This window comes from Stomoxys calcitrans, chromosome 3 (assembly GCF_963082655.1).
Source record: "Stomoxys calcitrans chromosome 3, idStoCalc2.1, whole genome shotgun sequence".
NCBI lineage: Eukaryota > Metazoa > Arthropoda > Insecta > Diptera > Muscidae > Stomoxys > Stomoxys calcitrans.
In genome coordinates this window covers 1,132,338-1,153,501 of record NC_081554.1, presented here as the reverse complement: position 1 = coordinate 1,153,501, position 21,164 = coordinate 1,132,338, and the positions used below count along the sequence as shown (strand labels likewise).

The following is a 21,164-nucleotide window of genomic DNA, read 5'->3' as shown; positions in this document are numbered from 1 at the left end:
AGATTGTCAAAGACCTTCTCCACCTCATTACGTTGTGTGAGATTCTTGTATAAATTATAGAATTCCTCGAAAGTAAATTTCGACACTGGTACCGCTTCCGTTTTACCTGATGGCAAACCCGTATTCTCCAAGGCTTTCTCGACACGCTTGCGATCATCTTTGTTTTGGGCAAACATTTTAACGATACTGCAAAGTTAGTTAGTCACTGATACCGCCATCAATCACAAAAACCTCAATTTTTCACTTACTTTTTAACGGGAATGGACCCACTTTTATCAACTTGCAGACACAGCTTTGTGTGCGCCTTTTTAAGGAACATATTGATCGATCCATTTAAATGCATCAAACTGTATGCCAGCCGCATCAAACCATCACACCAGTGCTTTAAGAAATATAATTGAGAAGAATAGTTTTATTTTTTATTCAACATCGATGGTTTTGTAATAAATTCACTTGTACAAATTATTGACATTCTACCCAACCGATATCATTGCTCACACTCTATATTTTGGTCTGCACATGCTATGAAAAGGTGGTACATCATCAACAACTGTCGCTATCACTACCAAACGGTTCAGATTTGAATTTAGCTCCCGTATAAATTGTCATTCGAATGAAAGCAAACCCAAATTAAATTATTTTCACAAACTTATGATTTAACCACCTTCTCACAACTTTAACAATTTCTACGTGTAAAAAATCAGATTTGCTCACATTTTTAGGTTATGCCATACGAAAATAACACACATGTGTAATATAAACGTACGTAAATTGACAATTTTGACAAACATTTTAAATTACATGTGAATACAAAACGTGGCATGTCATTAGACAACTACACGCCGTGTAATAGCAGCTTTAGAAAGCACTACATTTAACTTTGGACGTTATGTTGGCTCGGTGTTTTCGTCAACCGATCGCCATAATATTTCGTATTTTGCTTATTGGGATCAAACGGAAATAAAATGGAGGGCATGCGTTTCTTTATTTGCTAAAAAAAACTTTCTCTTTTATAGCATGGGACGGTCGAATGTGGTTTTAGACCCCAGACAATTTTGATAAACATTAAATCTTAAAAAGACTCAAAAAGGTGAATTGGGGGAAGCTTCGATTCACTTCCATTTGCACCATCAAAACATTGTTTTGGTGAAAAACTATTTTGGTTTTATTTAAAAATTTAAGAAATTTAATGAAATGTTGACATGTGGTAATAATAAGTTTTTTCATGGGATGAGAGGGAAAATGAAACGCAGAACATACATCGAAAAGCTAACCCAATTTGTATAACCATCACCTAAGCATAGGAGTATATCGATTTTGTGATACTGTATGTAACATATCAAATTATCCGACCCTATAAAATATATAAAGGTTGATTTTTTAGCTTTTATCTTTTGGCAACACTGGTTTAAACAGCTAACACACGTGTCGTATCTTGTTTCATTGTCAAATATCTTCAGTTTGGTCCATAATTAAGCCACGAATCGTCTTACAAACAAACAACGCTTGCAAATTATTGAATTGTGTGTGTGCTCTGTTAAGAAAGTTCATCACGCGCCTACTTTTGCTCACTTTTTTCTCATTTTTGGCTCAGTGGGTACGTAAACAAACAGAATTGTCGATTTTGGAGTGAAGATCAGCTAGAAGCATTACAAGAGCAACCAATGCATCTAGAAAGTAACAGTTTAGTGCGGTTTGTGGGCTGGTGGCATCATTGGATCGTACTTCTTCAAAGATAATGCGAATCGTAACATAACTGTGAATGGTGAGCGCTAGCATGAGATGATATCCAACTTGTTTATGCCCAAAATGCAACTTGCATGACATATGGTTACAACAAGACGGTGCCACATGACACACAGCACGCGTAACAATGGATTTATTGAGAGTTCGGTGAACATTTTATTTCATGTTCGGGACCGGTCATCTGGCCGCCTAGATGTGCGATTTAACGCTTTTAGACTATTTTTTGTGGGGCTATGTTAAAGCTCATGTCTATACAGACAAGCCCGTTTCAATTGTCGCATTGGAAGACAAAATTGAAACATTTATTTGTGAGATGAGATATCAATTCAAATAGAAGATTTCATTCATTTTTCTGACTTTTTTGTGTTTTTATGGAAAAACTTCCCTATAGCTTTTAAAAAATCATGCCTTATATTCTTGATAAACTTTAAATTCTAACCAGTCTACACAGTCTTTAAAAATCAGTCGCTACAGTCTTTAAAAATAAAAATTGTAAGCTAATCTTGCCATGTCTTTTCGTCTGTCCTTCTGTCTGTGGTAATCACACTACAGTCTTAAATAAATAAGATACTGCGCTGATTTCGTCCAAATAATTTTTAACATAAGCCGATTAGGTTCGAAGATGGGCTATATCAGACTACATCTTGATATAGCTGCTATATAGAACGAACGAGATTTAAAGTCTAAGGCACATTAAAGTCGCATTTATTGTTGAACTATTCTGAAAGTTTGCAAAGTGAGTTGGTTTAAAACCCTCGACATACATGCCTATTACGATCTAAATCCTACTATATTTGGTTATGGGTGTCATAAATACCAATTTCCAGATTTAAGTTTTTGAGCCCATGGTTAGATGCAAGTGGCAGTCTGCCATCAAATTGACTTAGACGTTTTCGTCCATTGTGATACCACAGGAACAGGAGAAGGAAGATGGCTTCTATTTAGTTCCTTCAGTTGAACCATCGATATCGCTTTAAAAAGCCCAACAACTTACGATGTTCACATCCACTAAATCAGACAAGTTCTTAAAGATACGAGACCTTAATTAGAACTCATTCTGACTGTCACTGCGGGACACACACACAGCAGATGTTCTATAGTCTCTTCTTCGTCGACGTCCTCACAGCTTCTGCAATAGTCGTCTATAAGCAAGTTTTCAGATCAATCAGTGACTTGTCATAATGAACACAGAGACTGGGACGTCTGTTCTAGCCAGCGACACCAAGCGGTAAACATTTTCGAGTCTAAAATAGACCACATAATTTTTGGAATGTTCACAACTCCGCCTTTGCGAGCATCTATCATTCATTGACCTTCGGGCCGGATCCTGAAGACATTGATAACTAGTCGCTAGAGGTATACCCGTACATTCCAGTTTCCGTTTCGCAAGCTCCTGGCTGTTATGATATTATATCTCAGTTATTCCATCACTTTTTCAATTGCAAGGATCTCTGCTTGATACACACTACAGTTGTTGGGTAATCTTCTCGATATGACCAGTCCTACTTCTTAAGAGTACACCCAAAGCCCACCAGGTAATTTAGTTTAGACTTCATGTTTATAGAAGTCTATGTAACTTCTATTAACTTTGCTTAATCGTCTTACGGCCTTATTCTTGAAACTTAATGTAGATTTGAAATAGGTTTAATTTACAGTTCTATACAGGAAATCTGTCAAATAAATCTATTTCAAATCTACATTAAGTTTTGTGAATACCGGTGTTAGAGTTTTACAAAGATCAAAAATATATATTTTTTAGGGTCAGAAATCGGAATCGGAAGCTTGCTGAAAATAGCAAACACTGTCTGCTGAATAGTAACTCTGTTCTGTAGTAGTTCTGCTATTACAGCAGTAGTTCTGCATTTTCAGAGTAGCAGACTTACTGCTGAAAAGTCTGTTGTTTGCTGAAAATGACTGCTGCTGATGTAAGAAGAATAAATAAAATAAAAATCTAAATGTTGTTTATAATCACCACTGAATATATCCATTCCATAATCTTTTTTCTTAAATTTTGATGCAAAAGACCATGCCAGTCATGTGCACATTAGTAGGGCAATAGCAAAAAATGCGAGCTAGCTCCGCCGTATTTTGAAATGAATACCAATTGACAGTAAATGGATCAGGTAGCTTCTTTACAGTAATATTCCACAAATTAAATTAATCTCCTCCAACAAAAATAAAAACAACTCTAAAAAATGCCTAAAGTAATCAAAACAAGTAAAAAGGCAACCATAAAAAGTAGCATACATTATTTTTCAGCAGACTTATGTACTCAAAACAGCAGATTTTGTTAGTTGAAATAGCAGTAAGAAATGTTTGCTAATACAGCAGCCCTATGTTTGCTGAAACAGCAGTAATGTCTGCTTTCCCATTTTCCGCAGACAAAAACTGCTGTTTTAGCAAACATTTTTGCTGTTTCGAATAACCAATTTGGTTGAGTGTAAATCGACAGTCGCAATCTGAGCTTTATCATTTTTTTTGGTAATGCAATCAAGCAAGGATAAACAACGTTAACAAAAAATTAAAATATTAACATAAAAAAATAAAACAATAAAAATTGAAAGAAATTCAGTTGTACTTCCAAATTTATTGAATAAACTCTAGAGGTAAATATCAACTTGAACCTTTTAGCATCCTCCAACAGTAAGCGGCTACATTGGAAGGTATATGAGCTTTTTTTCTTTTGTTCGTGGTCTCCTCATGTTTGCCGTTGCCCATTTTTTCCTTACTTAGAATTAATGTAACTCGCAATACGCTATTCTTCATGCTTAATCTCCTTTAATAGGGCCACAGGTCACAATTCACACAGGCCCAGAGACAAATTTGGCTCGATTAATTATGTATCATTTGGAATTGTTGAGTCGACTATTCCCTCAAACTTTCCTTTTCGGCTCTTTAATTGTAATGAAATTCCAACTTTTTTTTGCCACACATTACGTTTTCCCTGTTTTAATGTTATTCCATTTCTTGTTATTCCATTTACAAGTATTGGTAGCTCAACATTGTTCCATAGAAAATTAATCATTTATTTTTCTTTTGTGACCAAACAAGCCATTTTTCAAAGACATATTGAATAAATATCTGATGCTATTTTAACTGAACTGGACAAGTCCCAATTTATTGGCTTTTGATGTAAGAAGAATGAGCATTCCACTTCCAAGTACTCGTGTGTACGTATGGACAGGCATATGGGTATAACTTAAGAGATGCATGCACCATTTCTCACCTGATAAATTCTACTTTGGGAATAGCTCAATTAGATTGTTATTTGGGTGTGTGCGTGTGTTTGTGTCCAGCACTTCACTCTTGGACAAACGTGCAAACCACCAAATATCGATCAGCAATGTGTATTTTGTGCATTGACGGACAGACAATGTAGTACATACGTGTGTGTGTTTTTTTTTTGTTGTGATGTGGCTATGGATGTAGTTTTTTTCCAACTAAAAATGAAAGGAATTCCGATGGAACAAGAGCACAAACATTTGCAGATGTTTTTCATTCATTAAAATTGTACGAGACAAGTACATACATTCATACATATGTATATGTATGCATGCATGCATATACGTACGAGTAAGTGGAATCGACAAGGAAACAAAATTCTGAGTACCACTTACTTTCAATATCCAAAATCTCAGGCCCCACACCTTTCTCGCCCCAACCATGTGGGCTAACACATAGCTCCCAGAAGTTGGGCACTTCAAGACGATTCATCCCCACGAGATGGCCAAGATGACAATACAGAGCAGATTGTCTCGTCATCTCCACATTGTTTCGATGAAGGAATTTTTGAAAATACCAATAGGGTCATTTGTGCAATGACATCATTGACCAAATGAGCTAAATGGTCAATGTATCTTTTTCATCAGCACATCGTCAAGTTGACAAGACATTTTCATTGCAGTATTTTGAATGGTGTATCGATACACAGCCGAAGCAGTATGGTTACCAAGAACCATAAATAATGGAATAATGTTTGGAGAAACAACTGGTCAATTTTTTGCTTACAATATTGAAGTTTGCAAAGCCTGTGGTTCTCTTCCATACTAAATAACTATTCGTTTATTTAATTCATTTTCAATAGGGACTTTGGAACTGTCAGTGCCAATTTGTTCAGTAAACTCAACATTTTCATCATGGGACATACGCGAACAAACAACGTCTGCGAATCATAAAAATTTAATAACGAAATTCGTAGTAGGCACTTTAAGAGGCTTAACTCCATTTTTTGGTAGTTAGACAACGGGTTGGTCGGATTGTCGAGAATATCGCTGCCGCTCGGGGTCCGTAGTAAATGATCAATATCGGCCAATTCCACGGCGTTCTCAAGAATTGGGCATGGCCCAGGCAACTTTATAGCGAATTTTGCTTAAGGATCTTTGTGTACTCCCTTACAAGAACAAAGCCCAAGAATCATTTAAATGGTTTAAGTTTTATTGAAAAATAAAATTGTCAAGTCCTTATTGAAAACCCCGATATTTTGCAGATAAGTTCTTTCTTAAAGCAAAGTAATGTTTTAGTGAACAACAAACAACATTGATCTTAGATTATTTTGTTATTTACCTTCATGTACAAGATTTTAAATAATGTTCTTCTTTTTGCAACAACTCGTTAGTTTTTATACCCAACACCATAGGATAGGGGTATACTAATCTAGTCATTCCGTTTGTAACACCTCGAAATATGGACTTGAAACCCAATAAAGTATACATATTTCGAGTCGATCTATCCATGTCCGTCCGTCCGTCTTAATCACGATAGCGTTCGTATGAATAAAGATATCCGCTTGAAATTTTGCACAGATCCTTCTTATCGATGTAGGTCGTTGGGGATTGTAAATTGGTCATATCGCTTCAGATTTGGGTATAGCCCCATATAATCCGATCCCCAGTTCTGACTTCTTGAGCCCCTAGAGACTTCAATTTTCATCCACTTTGGATGAAATTTGGCACAAGGCTTGGGTTTTGATTTCCAATATCAGTGCCGAGTATGATTCGATTCGGTCTATTAACTGATATAGCCCCCCTACAAACCCATTCCCGGATTGGACTTCTTGAGCCCCCATAAACCTCAATTTTTATCCGATTTGACTGAAATTTGGTACAAAGACTTCTTTTCTGAATTCAAACATCAGTGCCGAGTACGATCCGAATCGACCTATAAACTGATGTGGCCCACATACAATAAATAAAGTCAGGGATCGGTGATCCCCGGATTTGACTTCTTGAGCCCCTACAAGCCTTAGTTTTCATCTAAATAAGCTGAACTATGGCATAAAGATTTCTGCAATGACTTCCAACATCGGTCTATATACTGACATAAGCAACCAATTCCAGATTTGGTTGTTGTTAAATAATTCAAATACGAACTGAATTAATAAGGACGAATTTTAAGCGAAATTCATGGTGGTGGTTACTCAAGATTTGGCTCGACCGAACTTAGCATGTTTTTGCTTGTTTTTTATTCATAAACTCACCTGTGCAATTTCTTTTTTCGTACAGCAGAAGTTTATAAATGAAATGTTGACAAAATCTGAACCATGACATACAGTAACGGTTTTTTCTTCTAAGGTATCTTGTGAGCCCAGCGTAACAATTTGGCTAAGTTTGGGATCCTGAAAAATAGAATAAAAGTATAATTAGTCTAGATAAAATGGTTTTTTCCATTAAAAATTTAATAGAAAATAAAAACGTTTTCAATTGAAAAATTTATCAAATCAATCATTTTTTTTAATTGAATCCGGATTTTTTTCAAAAACGATCGGGATTGATATTTAGGCAATTTTCAATTAAGAAATTAATTGAAACAGTCATCGTTTCAATTGAATCTGAACTTTTTTTCAATTACCAGCGTGATAGAAGTTTTTGAAATTTTCTATTAAAAAATTAATTTTAATATAAAATGCTATGTGATCTTTTTCAATTAAACAATAACGACCACTAACTTTCATTCGATTTATTCGCCAATTCATTGAAAACACCTAATTTTATAAAGGGAAAATAGCTGTTTTCATTGAATTGGCGAATGAATCGAGTGACAAAATAAAAAAAATTATAGTGGCATAGGCAGTTAGTTTTTCCATCATTGAGTCGGAAACTTTTTAGACCGATCAGCAACGTTATGACAGTCCGTTTTTGAAAAAATCTAGCCGGTCAAAAATTTTATGAATACTTTCTATATATAGAAGATTAAATTCATCCACAAACAGTCTTTCGACCACCTTTTAAAATTTCTAAACGCAATTCTAATCTTATTTATGAACCATAAACTTCAAATTCATGTTCGAGGAGTTTTACCTATGTGAAACACGTTGCTTCGAAATCGAGGGTGCGCCTTAAAAAGCGCGCTTTCCGCAAAAATTTTAATATATCATTTGCATGTTTTCAATATTTTCTATTACATTTTTAATAAAGGTATTATTTATTACAAGGTATTATACCGATCGGCCTATAACCACTTCCTGATTCGATTTTTCTATGTCCGTCTGTCGGTCCATGTATTTTTGTTATCAAGGTACAGGTCGCATTTGCTGTCCGAATGCCATGAAATTTTGCACAAGTCTCTTTTTTGGTCCAAGGACGAACGCTATTGATTTTGAAAAAATTGGATCAGGTTTACATATAGCTCCCATATATATCTTTCATCCGATATGGACTTTAAAGGCTGAAGTAGCCATAATTTTGGTTTGATAATTACAAAATTTGGACCGAGATGTTTTATTTGACGTTTCAATAAGTGTGCAAAATTTTATCGGTTCAGATTTAGATATTGGTTCAGATTTAGATATAACTTTCATATGGCCTTTTAAGGCTGTAGTAGCTTTTAATTGGATCAATTAAAAAATTAATAGAAATTTTCAATCATTTTTTTTAATTGGACCTATTAAAAAATTAATTGAATATGTAATTTTTTCCATTGAAATTTTGTCAATTATTTTTTTCAAAAACTGTGATTGATTTTATCACTTTCGTGATAAAAGCAGTTTCAATTAAAAAATTAATTGAATCAATTTTTTATTTTTTTTTGTGTAGACATTCATAAATAAAACTAAATGGCATTCGAAAGTCAATATTTTATACATTTCATACGGCCTCCTAAGATTCTGGTGGTAATTAGACATTGATGCCCATTAACGTGATAAGTGAGCTAATTTTAGCTTACTTAAATAATTCGTTCATAAATTTGTTTTGTTCAGTAAGCTGTTTTGTCTATTTTCTTGACCCATATTCCCCAGATAGACTGTAAAACATACGAGTGGCAACATTGTTGTTATCCCTTCATGTGTATTGTTGAGTGGTACAGCAAAGAACTGTAAAAAAAACGAACTTGTCTGAGCTTACTAAGCAAATGAAGCAAAAGGATCAACTGATGTGAAGTAGTTGTGCTCATTCATGTCAATGACCCGTTCAATTGAAATAATTCTCATAACTCTACACCGTACTCAATAGTCTTTGGGTATGTAGGGCACCTTAATCAATTTGACAAAAGTGCTGATGAAGTTATATGGCGTAACAAAAATCATGATACACTAGCCAGTCAAAGTGTTATGAATAACAACACACACTTGTTCAACTTTTAAAAGTTCTTTGCTATGCTATTCTTTGAACAGTTCTAGTAGTTCTCATAACTTTCTCTAGCATGGTTTTTTTTTCGCAAGCCTCTTGTGGATAACGAACCTACAACTCCCGCAACTGGTAATATGAAGACGTTTCAGACTCAGTTAACGCAGCGCTCTAACAGTGCATTTTCGAAGAATTCGCAACACTTCATATGAAAGTGACTAATTGCTTGGAATTGACTATGTTCTCATTATTTCACTACATTTACATTTTACAAAAGCCCTAAAGACTTAACAAATAAATTGAAACAAGTGTTACATACAAATTAATAATTACGTCATATCCTTGAAAAACAAATTCATAATTACGTCAAAACTGCTGTTTACTCTAAGAGGTCATACAAACCAATAATAGTGCAGTGTTTTTTCAATTAATTGAAATATGTGCACAAATTACATTTACACTCACATTTAACCTCGTCTAATTTGTGACGCATATTAAATGAAACCAACTACACGTCAAAGGTCGATTTGCTAACTTTCGCCTTAAGATATTTTCAGAGTGGTTTTCATAATGGCCATAGAAGTGTGGGAGGTTTACATACACCCATATCGATTTGGCGTAATGGAAAAAGGAAGGAAGTATTAATCCGTTAACGAAGAATGGGTGGAAAAACACCAAAAAAAAAAAATAGAGCTAACTCAGTAAAATTCTAGCTTGGGTTAGAAAATAAGTATCCCAATGCGGTTTTGATTGGCAAAAAGTGGTTTTATAATATTTTTCTGATATAATATCGTATCATATAAGTTCGTGTTCTAGTGAAATATTGGCTTCACAAAAGTCTGCAAATTTGTATAGGTCAAAAATCCCAACAAAAAGATTCCTGAAAAATTGTGGGCGTGAGATTTCTGGAAAGCGGTTAAGTATATTGTTGCATTTGATAGTTTCTATTACAAAACTAAAGTCAGGTCGACATATTTTCAATGATTGATTGATTGATCTGAAAGTTAAACGATGTAAATATATGATGGTGTATATTTTCGATATTTTTTTGGCACAATTAGCTTTCCATTGTTCTACGAAATAAAATCTAGGCTCCTGAAATAAAATCAATGGATCAGTTATGATGTGGCTCTATGAGAAGTATGCGGTTAAGTTTTAGCGGTCAATGTCGTTAGTTTCGGTTATGGCAAATGGTCGAAGTCACATGTTAAGAACAACTCAATGTTTAATAAGGTAGTTCTGCGGCGTGCTGCTCCAACTATTCTCAAAATTTTTTTTTAATAAATCTAGAGCTAAGAGATTTAAGTGAAATTTTCCTTCCGTACAACTTGCAGTTCCAAATTTCAGTACAAATATTGTCATTAATAAACCTAAAAGGAGTTCAAAAAGTTTTATAATAAGATCGATCAATATGATCGCTATACTAAATTTTTCTTCTAATATAGACCACACTCAACTAGGGTGTATATAGGTCTAATAAAATCAACTGTTCTAAATTTCGGCTAAATGGGTTCCATTTTTAGAGGAAAACGTCAATCACATTTGGGCCATATTTGGTGGCTATCACAAAATATGGTCAGATTTGGCCCTATATTCAAGAGCTTAAATGCATACACTGAAAAATATTTTTCATGTAAGGTTATACGAAAAAGGAAAACTTGGGAGTAACTTGTGAAGCAAATTGAGTTTTAGTCGAATTGAAGGTTGTGCACGTTAATCTATTGTATATCAACTTAAATTAAAAAACAAGTGAAATAAGTTAAATTAAAAAAAAATAAAATAAAACAAAAGAGCAACAGCGAGAGCTGTTGTCTTATGTTCGAAGCCATCAATTAAACTTCCAACAGTTGCACAGAATCATGTATACCATGGAAGTAGTGTAATTGTCGCAGAAAAAAAATCTGTCATTACTCGAAAACACATGCATTGGGAAAAGTACAGCTAATAGACAGGGTTGTCGAGCTTGGTTAATGTGGCATTTGTATCATAGAGGCGTTTTCGCAATATATACGATTCAAATACAACATACCAACGCGTGGCCCTTGAAGCCATTACACCTAATGTGGTTGAAAAGTCTTCTAACGAAAGACGCGTCCCATAGTGGTTGGTGTAGTGCTATCTCTGGCTGTCCTTTTCCATTTGCTAAGAAAATCTCCCATCATTGAGCTCAGGCAAAAGAAAAAAACTAAATAAAATAAAATAGAAGAGTAAAATTCTACACTCAGAAAAATGCTTATCGTAATTAATTACATAATATTCGTTAGTCCAGTTAAAAATTCCTAAAGAGTGAGAAAATAAAAGTTGTACTAATAAAACTAACTACTCGTGAATATAGATAAAATAGCTTTCAATTCAGGTGGAGTTGGTAATTTTCCTTAAATGATTATTTTTGAAATAAGCGAGAATTTTACCAAACATTGCCAGAAGCATATCATCGTCGACAATACCTTTTCTGAAACTTAATACTGAATGCACTAAGAAATAAAGATTTTTAGTTCAATAAAACTAAAAACTCATTCCCATTCCCATTTCTTGAGTACACTAATACATGCTCGAAATTAAAAATTTTATAAACACACCTCTAATGGTGAGACATTGTGTGTGTGCTGAACAATTGATAGCGTGGGGATGGGAAACAGGCCGAAATAAATGGGTTGAGTAATTAAGATGTGTCCAATTGGATGCTCCGGTGTGTTCGGAAAAGTGATTTTTTTCAGTAATTTTATCTTTCATTTTCAATGCTCTTTAGTTCATAGTTTACCTGTGGCAAGTTGAAAGTGGACTCATACTATGTATAAACAATTTCGTAGTAGAAATTGCATTCTTTAGCGCCATAAAAAGTTCAACATTTCTCAAATTTAGTTCATTTTAACTAGTATTGAGGTTCTTTTTTTTTGAGTTTATATGGAAATATATATGTATGCACACAAATATACACTCGCCTTAAAAAAGCATCCATTGTGATTCCTGAACAGCAGTCATGTCTGCTTTCCCATTTTAAGCAGACAACAACTGTTGTTTTAGCAAACATTTTCGCAATTTTGAATAACAAATTTCGAAACTAAATGGGAAGTCATAACACGAAATCCCCGTGTATTTCTTATGCTTATGATGGCAAATCGCAAGATTGTTTTATAAAGGACTTACATCAGGGTATGGACCGATTTGGGCCATACCTATTATGTATGTATGTATGTTGGAGGTCATACAGGGCGTCATCTTGCGAAATTTCAGCCAATCGGATAAGAATTACGCCCTCTAGAGTCTCAAGAAGTAAAATCGGAAGATCGATTTATAAGGAAGATATATCAGGCTATAGACCGATTCAGACTATGCTTAGGATAACTATAGGTGGTCAAAAGAGAAGTTTTACTGCAACATTTCAACCAAATCGGATAAGAATTACGCCTCAAGAAGTATATTCGGAAGATCAGGTTACATGAGAACTATATTAGGTCTTGCACCGATTCGGACCATGCTTGGTATAACAGATGGAGGTCATCGGAAAAGTCATCGTGCGAAATTTCAGCCAAATCAGGTAAGAATTGCGCTCTCTAGGTTTATATGGCATCTATAGCAAAGCATCGACGATTTGGCCCATTTACAATCCCAACCGACCTATACTAATACGAGGGCTGCTATATAAGTTTCTGGTCTAGGCAACACAAAGTTGTTGTCAGATGCAATCTGACTTTTCCATTGGAAAGTTTGACATTTCCTAGCATACTCGTACACTGAACGTTTCAACGTACGACCATCAGTTGTGTTGATTGCAGTGATTTAAAAAAATTAATTTGGCAATAAAATGGAATTAACTCGTGAACATTTTGGTGCGTAAACTTATAATACAAGACCATCATGTTACATACCGTGAGATAGAGGCATCCTTGACCATGTCTTCCGCCAGCATACATTCGATACTGCATGAACACCTTGCTGTAGAAAAGATTTGTTCTTGTTAGATTCCGCACAACTTGACAATCGCTTAAAAAAGGCACGAGCCTTTTCGATTGGTGAAAATGATGCGTATGACCTCGAAACAAAATAACAATCACCCATGTGGGTCTTCGAAGTCGAACTAAATCAAACGAACGTTTTGGTGGAAGAAGCACATCGAATCAAATAGTCGCCTGTTTACTCGACAAAACTAGACATGTGGCAACGGTTCCGCTTGATAAATTTAAGATGTTCAATTCTGAGTCGCGCCCCACAATTTGGTTGCGTGAAGTCTTGGGAGGAATTGGTAAAACGAACGAGAGAAGACAAATCATTGTTCACCGCGGCAATGCGGCCAATTACGTCGAATTCATGGGTTATCTTTTTATTCCCGCACATTAAGATAAAAATGCGTGATCAATGATTTTCGGCGCACATTAATGCTGTTGAAACGTTCAATAACCCCGTTTTGGAGGTGTCTCAATCGGTGTGAAAAAAGTGTTTCGACAATTGGTTTGAACGCATGCATATGTGTATAAAGCATTCTGGAGGATACTTATACAATAATACAATAATAATAATGATGATGATACAAATTTTCCATTTTAATCATTAGGTCAGTAATTTATATAGCAGCCCTCGTAAGATGCATTTGTGCAAACAGACGAACGGACAGACGGATGGACCCGGCTAAATCGTCTTAGAATGTCAAGAGAATACATTATTGGGTCGCAGGTCAATATTTCGATGAGTTACAAACGGAATGACAACATTAGTATACACCCATTCTATGGTGAAGAGTATAATAAGATTTTGCCCGAAATTATTACTAAAATCTTTCGATTATGGAAAAAAATATTATATTTAATTAATTTTTTGTGAATGGACAAAAAATTTCTGCTACATTAATTTTTAAAGTATGTTGTGATTACCGCTGGCATAACACTTAATCGCCTGAAGGGTAGCAATTTGGTATTTCGACGTGTTATACCTAGAACGATAAAATTAATATACCATCCTATGGTATTTAATTTGCGATTTTTAGTCATAGCCAAAACTAGGCAAGTGCTACTTTACTTTCTAGTTTTCGTTTTCTAATGGCAGCCATTACTATGCCTTTGCAAAATAATAAAAACTGCTGCGCATAACATCTTTGAGGCCAGAAAAGTCCATTGCTGAAAGCCCATCCTCGAATCTTCACAACAAAATTATGCGTCAATTTCCAGCTTCTGTGGTTGTTTGCATTAGCGCCACCATGTTGTATAGCCATGTACAATTTCACTATTTTAAGCCTTTCCGACTTGTACGCTGATACTGACTGACGTACCTTTATACCCACCACTCAGGAAATATTTAATTGTTCATTTAATCCCATCCTTTGGTTGGCGCATTAAGACTCATTTGTTTTTATAGACCAACTTTGTTGTAATGATAAAATTATGATGACAATGATAACAAACAAGTGGGGCCTTGTTGTTGTGGTTATATGGGTGGCGTATAGCGGGTGGTTGGTTAGTGACTACTGCGCTCATCTCCACTGGCGTTGGTGTTATCTGGTTGTGGTTACCGCAAAAACACATTCCGTACCCACACACACACACATCAACGCCCTTATTGTTGTCGGTACTTTAACACCGATGGTGTTGTGTGTGTGTGTGTGTATGGCAACATATTTTAATTTTGCAGAGTTTTAATTTTTAATTGAGATGTTTGAGTTGATAACACCTTCCTTCCGCCGCTCATATCGTTTAATACTTTTACGATAATGCCCTTGAACATCCATCCGAGCACCGCCTGGCTAATTTAGACTCATTTTCATAAATGCTTGATGGGGGCTAAAGTGATTTGTGGGGCATTTTGTGTTCCCCACTGAACGATTAACATTTTTATTTATTTTTTTTTTTTTGGCTTGAATTCGCTTTATTCGTTTCGTTATTGGTGAGACCATTTAAACGATGGCCCATGAAGGGTGCCCGAACCCAATGTGTTGTCGATGCATTTTCATCTTGGGGGGTGGATATCCAAAAATGATAATTTTATACTGGTCAAGGATCAGCTCTCGCTACAGGGGTTCAAAGGAAGATGAATTTTAAAATTTATAAGTTGTAAACCAACGGACAAGATGGAAACATTTTCTCATTTTTCAATGGAGAGAATAAATCTTCTCACTTCACTGGGGAAGAATTTGAACACATGATTTAATTTTAATATATCTTGACAAAATTATATTTTTAAGATAATGTCTAGCAATGGGAAAAGCTTTTCAATGATTTAACTTCAACTTTATTCAACTTTTCAACTTTCATTTACAATGATATATGGAGTGGTTGGCAAAAAGCCATAAACGTGAAACATTTATTTAGACTACAGTTGGCATACTTGGGCCTTGATAGGCCAATGAGTTTCCAAATTTAAGAAAATAAGCATATAAACATCCTTGTAACAAATCCTAAATCTATGGTTGGTACATCGTTTCTGTTAACACCACTATCATGGAGAACTTATAAAAAGCCCGCTTAATCATCATACTCCTTTTGGGGACCGTTAGAAATATCGATATGCATTTGGAGCTGAAATGGCCATCTTGGACACAAAGGGTGCCATCTTAATTAATACAATTTTCTCCGCCATAGTAATCACTTCAAATCAGTACATTAAACGGAAAAAGGGAACGTCAAGACGACATTAGAAATTTTTCACTACGTAGCAAGCGGCACCATACAGCCAAGATGGGTTATTCTAGAAGCAGCAAATCCCAACAAGCTTAGGCCAGGTCAAACACCTGGACGTTACTTTAGACCCCAAACTATACAGAGAATTCAAATGTGGTAAAGAAAGCCTGTGGCTGCTCCGATTGATTAGGCTCCGATTCCGGGAAAATTTCTCGACTCCGAGCATTTAAAAGTGATGTGTTATTAAACCTATACCATAGAATGGGGGTATGCAAATCACGCCATTTCGTTTATAACGCCTCGAAATTTTTATCTGTGACCTTACAAAATGCTTATAATCTACGTAGTCTAGCCATATTCGTCCGTCTGTTAAACAGATAGCCGAAATCATGATAGCGCTCGAACGAAGCAGGCTATGCTCATGAAATTTTTCATAGATACTTCTTATTAATGTAGGTCGTTGGCTGTTGCAAATGCTTTAAGTTTATAACAATAAACAATTTTAAAAATATTCGTACTTTGTTTCTGAGAACAGACTTTCAAACTCTTTGAAAACAGAGCTTATTCAAAAAACGAGTGCAATTATTTAATATTTTTATACCCTACACCACTACTGTGGTACAAGCAAGAGAGATAAACCCATTAGAAAACATACCAACGAATCAGAATCTCTTTCCGATTGGATTATCTAAGTCCGTCCGTCTGTCCGTCTGTTCATGATAATTGGTGTACAGATTACAGGTCGCAATTTTCATCCCATCTTCTTCGAATTTAGTACAGGCATTTTTTTGAACTAGAGATAAAGCCTATTGAAATTGGAAGGAATCGGTTCAAATTTGGATGTAGCTCCCATACATATGTTTGTTCGGTTTGGACTAATACTGCAATTACCGATTCTTGCGAAATTTTGCGCGAAGGTTTCACCTACGACTCTTGACGTTACTGGCGAATTTGAATTCGGTTCAGATTTAAAAATAGCTCCCATATATCGTTCGATTTCCACTTCTAGGGCGTTTGCAAGCGCATTTATCAACCTGTCTTCTCAAAATTTTCCAATAAGCTTTTTCTACAACTACCACTACAAACACAAAACACTCGGATTTTTGCCGAAATCGGATCAGATTTGAATAAAGGAATACATATATGTGCGTCCGATTCGGACAAATATTACAATAATGTGGTCATTTGCTAACTGATTCTCATTAAATTTGGCACAAAGGATTCTCTTTCGACTCCCGGCACTCCTATTGTAATCTGTTCAGATTAAGATATAGCTCTCAAATATAAGTCAATGGCACAGCCATAAATTATACATTGCTTCCCTCTATATTTGGTCTGCCCATGCTCTACTATTCAAAGCGTGAGAGCAATGATACAATTAGGTGGCTGTGTGGTGTGACATTAACTCATATGTACTCCCCACTTTCACTTTTGGGGCATTTGCACACGTATTTATCAACCAGGCTTATTAATATTTTGTACAACAATTTCCTCTATGACTCCTAGAATATATACGGATTTTGGTCAAAATTCGACGAATTAGCCAGCATACCCAATGTGGTATAAGAAATCATAAGGTCGGATATGACCTATTTTTGCCCACCCTTTCTTGTTGAATATGAAAAAACTGAAAAGTGAAATTTACACTTAAAAAAGGAAACGATTCTTTCCTGAGAGAAAAGATTTAAAAAAAATTTTCAAAATACAAAATTTCAATTAAATTTGGTTCTAACCAAAAGTATTTCGAAAATTTTTTTCTAAAGCTTAAAGTTTAAATGAAATTTTTTCCAAACAGAAACTTTTAATGTAATTTTTTCCAATTTTTTTGAGACAGTATTTCAAACACATTTTTGAAGACATTTTTTTTTTCTTTAATTTTTCTAAAATAAAATTTTCATGATAGTTTTTCTAAAAACAAAATTTATGAATTTTTTTCTTAAGACAAAATTTTAATAAAATTTTCCCATAGGACATTATAATAATATTTTTACTATTTTTTAATTTTAATGACATTAAAAAAAATATATTAAAAGTTTAAATAATACACCAACATTTTCTCCAAAATAAATATGTTTATAAAAGTGTTTCTAAAAAATACCCCGAAAATTTGACTGTTTTATTTTCCTTTTGCTGTCTTCCGATTGGGGTCTTTATGTGTTTTATTTAATTTATCTATCAATATTTTGCTTTTCAATGGAATGCATTTTCAAGACATGATATTTAGGTAAATGATAAATAAAACACGATTTCCAAATACGAAATATGAATAAATAATTTAAATAAAAAACATGAATTATAAACAGCAAAATCGAATACGTCAGTCTAGTACAAAAATATCAACATTTTATTTTTTATTCAAAAATGGTTTTAGAATTTATTTTTTATTTGTTGAAACAATTTGTATGTCTTTGTCAGGAGTCAGGGTCGAAAGCCCTGGTCGTGAAGCAACTTGTCGGACCGCAATACAACAAAATTGTCGCATCAGGGGCTCGGTATACCGAAGAGTTGTTGTTGCGAAGCCTCTCAATCCTCAATGTATAAAGGTTTGGTGTGGTTTATGGGGTCATTGGACCTTACTTTTTCGTATGAGTTTGGATTAACAGTTACGGCGAATGGATTGCGCTATCAAGTGATGATTAATGATTTTCTATGGTCGGAGTTGGATGGTATTGAGCTGGACAACATGACGGCGGTAGTGCCACAAAAGCAACGAAACCATAGCTCTTTTACGGTAAAAGCTTTCGGGCCATGATGTATCTGGAACACTTACTATGTCATTAAGTGGCTTTTACGGCTAACAGACACCGGTACTTAGATGGGGACACAATACTAGACATGAATAAGCTAAGGGCGTAGGATGGAAAACAATTAAGGATTTTGTATGTAGGACGGAATACCTAACTTAGATTTTCCTTTTCGAGATAACTTTTTAGTATTTAGAGCGCACAACAAGCCGATTACTGGCTTATATGCATGTCCATAGTGGGATAGAGCGGATTAATATATGCACCCAAACCTAAACCTAGGTGAGGTGATCACAATTGTCCACTGATATCTTGTGATTTAACACCTTGCGATTTCTTCCTTCGATGCCACGTGAATGATAAGGTGTGCACCAACAGCCCAACCTCGATTCAAGACCTCAAAAAAAGAATTCGTAAGAGCTATCTAGAAAATTTCATGAAAAGCATATGGTTCTGTAAGCGCAGTTGTGGTGCCCAATTGGCTGATGTTCTTTTGGCTATTAACGTCATACCTTCCTCTTTGTGATGAAATAAACAACCGAAAATTTACATTTTTGTTTGAACAACAAAGCGATTTGGATGGTTCAACGGATAGGAACTAGAAGGCATCTTTCTTCTCCTGTTTGTGTGGTATCACAATGGACGTAAACATCTAAATGAGTCTGATGGCAGGCTGTCACATAAACCTAACCTAACCTGGAATACCAAAAGAACACCACAATTTTGCCAATTTCGCCCATGAATATTCCGCTGAGGAACAGGGCAAAGTTCTCACATATCAATGAGTGCAGTCCGACTTAAGTTTTTAAGCTCAACGATAAGGGGCCTCCTTCTTTTTGTAGCCAAGTCCGAACGGCGTGCCCCAATGCGACACCTCTTTGAAGAGAAGTTTTTACACGGCATAGTACCTCGCAAATGTTGTCAGCATTAGGAGGGGAAAACCACCGCCGAAAATTTTCCTCTGATGGTCTCGCCAGGATTCGAACCCAGACGTTCTGCTACATAGTCATAGTCATGCTAACCTCTGCACTAAGCTAATAACACCTCTTATTGGAAAACCCCTTACACAAGGATATAAGCCTGCGCCCATAGAAAAACTTAGGCACGGCGTTGAAAAAGTGGCCACATTCGTTGATAAAAGTGAATGAATATACAGCTGTTATTAGATCAACAACAAATATTTATAAACCAACAACAGTTATGTTGAACAAAACGTCCACAGCTGTTCACATTATGACATTCTCCGGTGCACAGTTTATTTAAAGATTACAAAAAGATTTTGTGTGCCGATGAGTATCGAACCTGTTCCATCAGTCTCATTTTGTGTTTGTAAACGCCTTACCACATTGCACCACGGCCGGCTATACATATACAAGGTTTAAAGAGTCATTTAAACTTAAGGTAAGTTTACATTCACATTTCGAAGGGATGACGTCCACAATGGTCAGTGCATGAATCAACAACGCGTGTTCACAAAATCATTCACGCTTGTTTACAATATTTCCAACAACGCCCGTGTATGATAATGACAACGTTGGCGCATGATTTTGCAACATATTTTTCCTATCTGTGAGGTTGGTATACATACACATTTCGAAGAGTTGATGCCCACAACGGTCAGTACATGAATCAACAACGCGTGTTTACAAATTCATTCACGCTTGTTGACAATATTTCCAACAACGCCTGTGTATGATAACGACAACGTTGGCGCATGATTGTGCAAAATATTTTTCCTATGTGTGTGCGGGCTCAGAAAATAATGTCAACCTAGCCTATTGTGTCACTGACATTTTCCATCTAAAATAGTGATTTATGAACCAGTAATGTTACCTCCTAGTGGATAACCTCTTCTCAGCTACTACAGAACATATGAAGAAGGAAAAGTTCAACGCTAGTTTTCCCCAAAGGCATTATGCAAATTGCCACTTTTGAAAATTAAAACATCTATAGCTACGATTTTTCTTACCTTTGGTTTCTTGGCATATTGCCCTGTGCGCACATCTCGTATACTAGCAATGTCCAACATATCCATTTCATTATTTTGATCGACCCAATATAAAAAGAAACCATTCGGATCGACACGCATGGTTACCGGCGTTCCAACATATGAATCCTGAAAATAATGAATAAATTGGGAAATTAGAATAAATAAAATGATAGAGTTGAAAATAGAAATAAGAACGATATACAATACAATTAGGATTGTGCAAAATAATGTACTGTAGTATTTATTTAGATATTATAATAAAGCATTACCATTAACCACTGACCATCAATTCCATTGCGATTTTTTTTAAAATCTCATATATGTATTATTTAGAGCATTTATATTAACGTGGCTTTTTAAATTTTTTTTATAAGAAAAAATAATTTTTTTTATAACAACATTTTTTCCTCGATTTTTTTTTCTCAACATCGTTTTATGATTCCAGCAGGTTACAAAAGTTTTTTTTTTTATTACAAACAGAAAAGCGAAAGAAAAATATTTCCTAAAAAGTTAG

General features: G+C 35.1%; 1 protein-coding gene across 6 annotated transcripts in view; it reads right to left on the bottom strand.

Moving 5' to 3' along the window:
- The window catches only part of LOC106083834 (1-phosphatidylinositol 4,5-bisphosphate phosphodiesterase classes I and II), a 125,182-nt gene that overhangs the window by 18,348 nt on the left and 85,670 nt on the right, over positions 1-21,164 (bottom strand). For all 6 annotated transcript variants that reach the window (XM_013247089.2, XM_013247087.2, XM_013247091.2 and 3 more), the window contains exons 3-6: positions 20,630-20,776; positions 7,223-7,360; positions 249-382; positions 1-186 (exon numbers count right to left, since the gene is read on the bottom strand). In XM_013247089.2, coding sequence (XP_013102543.1) covers positions 1-186; positions 249-382; positions 7,223-7,360; positions 20,630-20,776 — 605 coding nt within the window. The remainder of the gene's footprint in view (positions 187-248; positions 383-7,222; positions 7,361-20,629; positions 20,777-21,164) is intronic.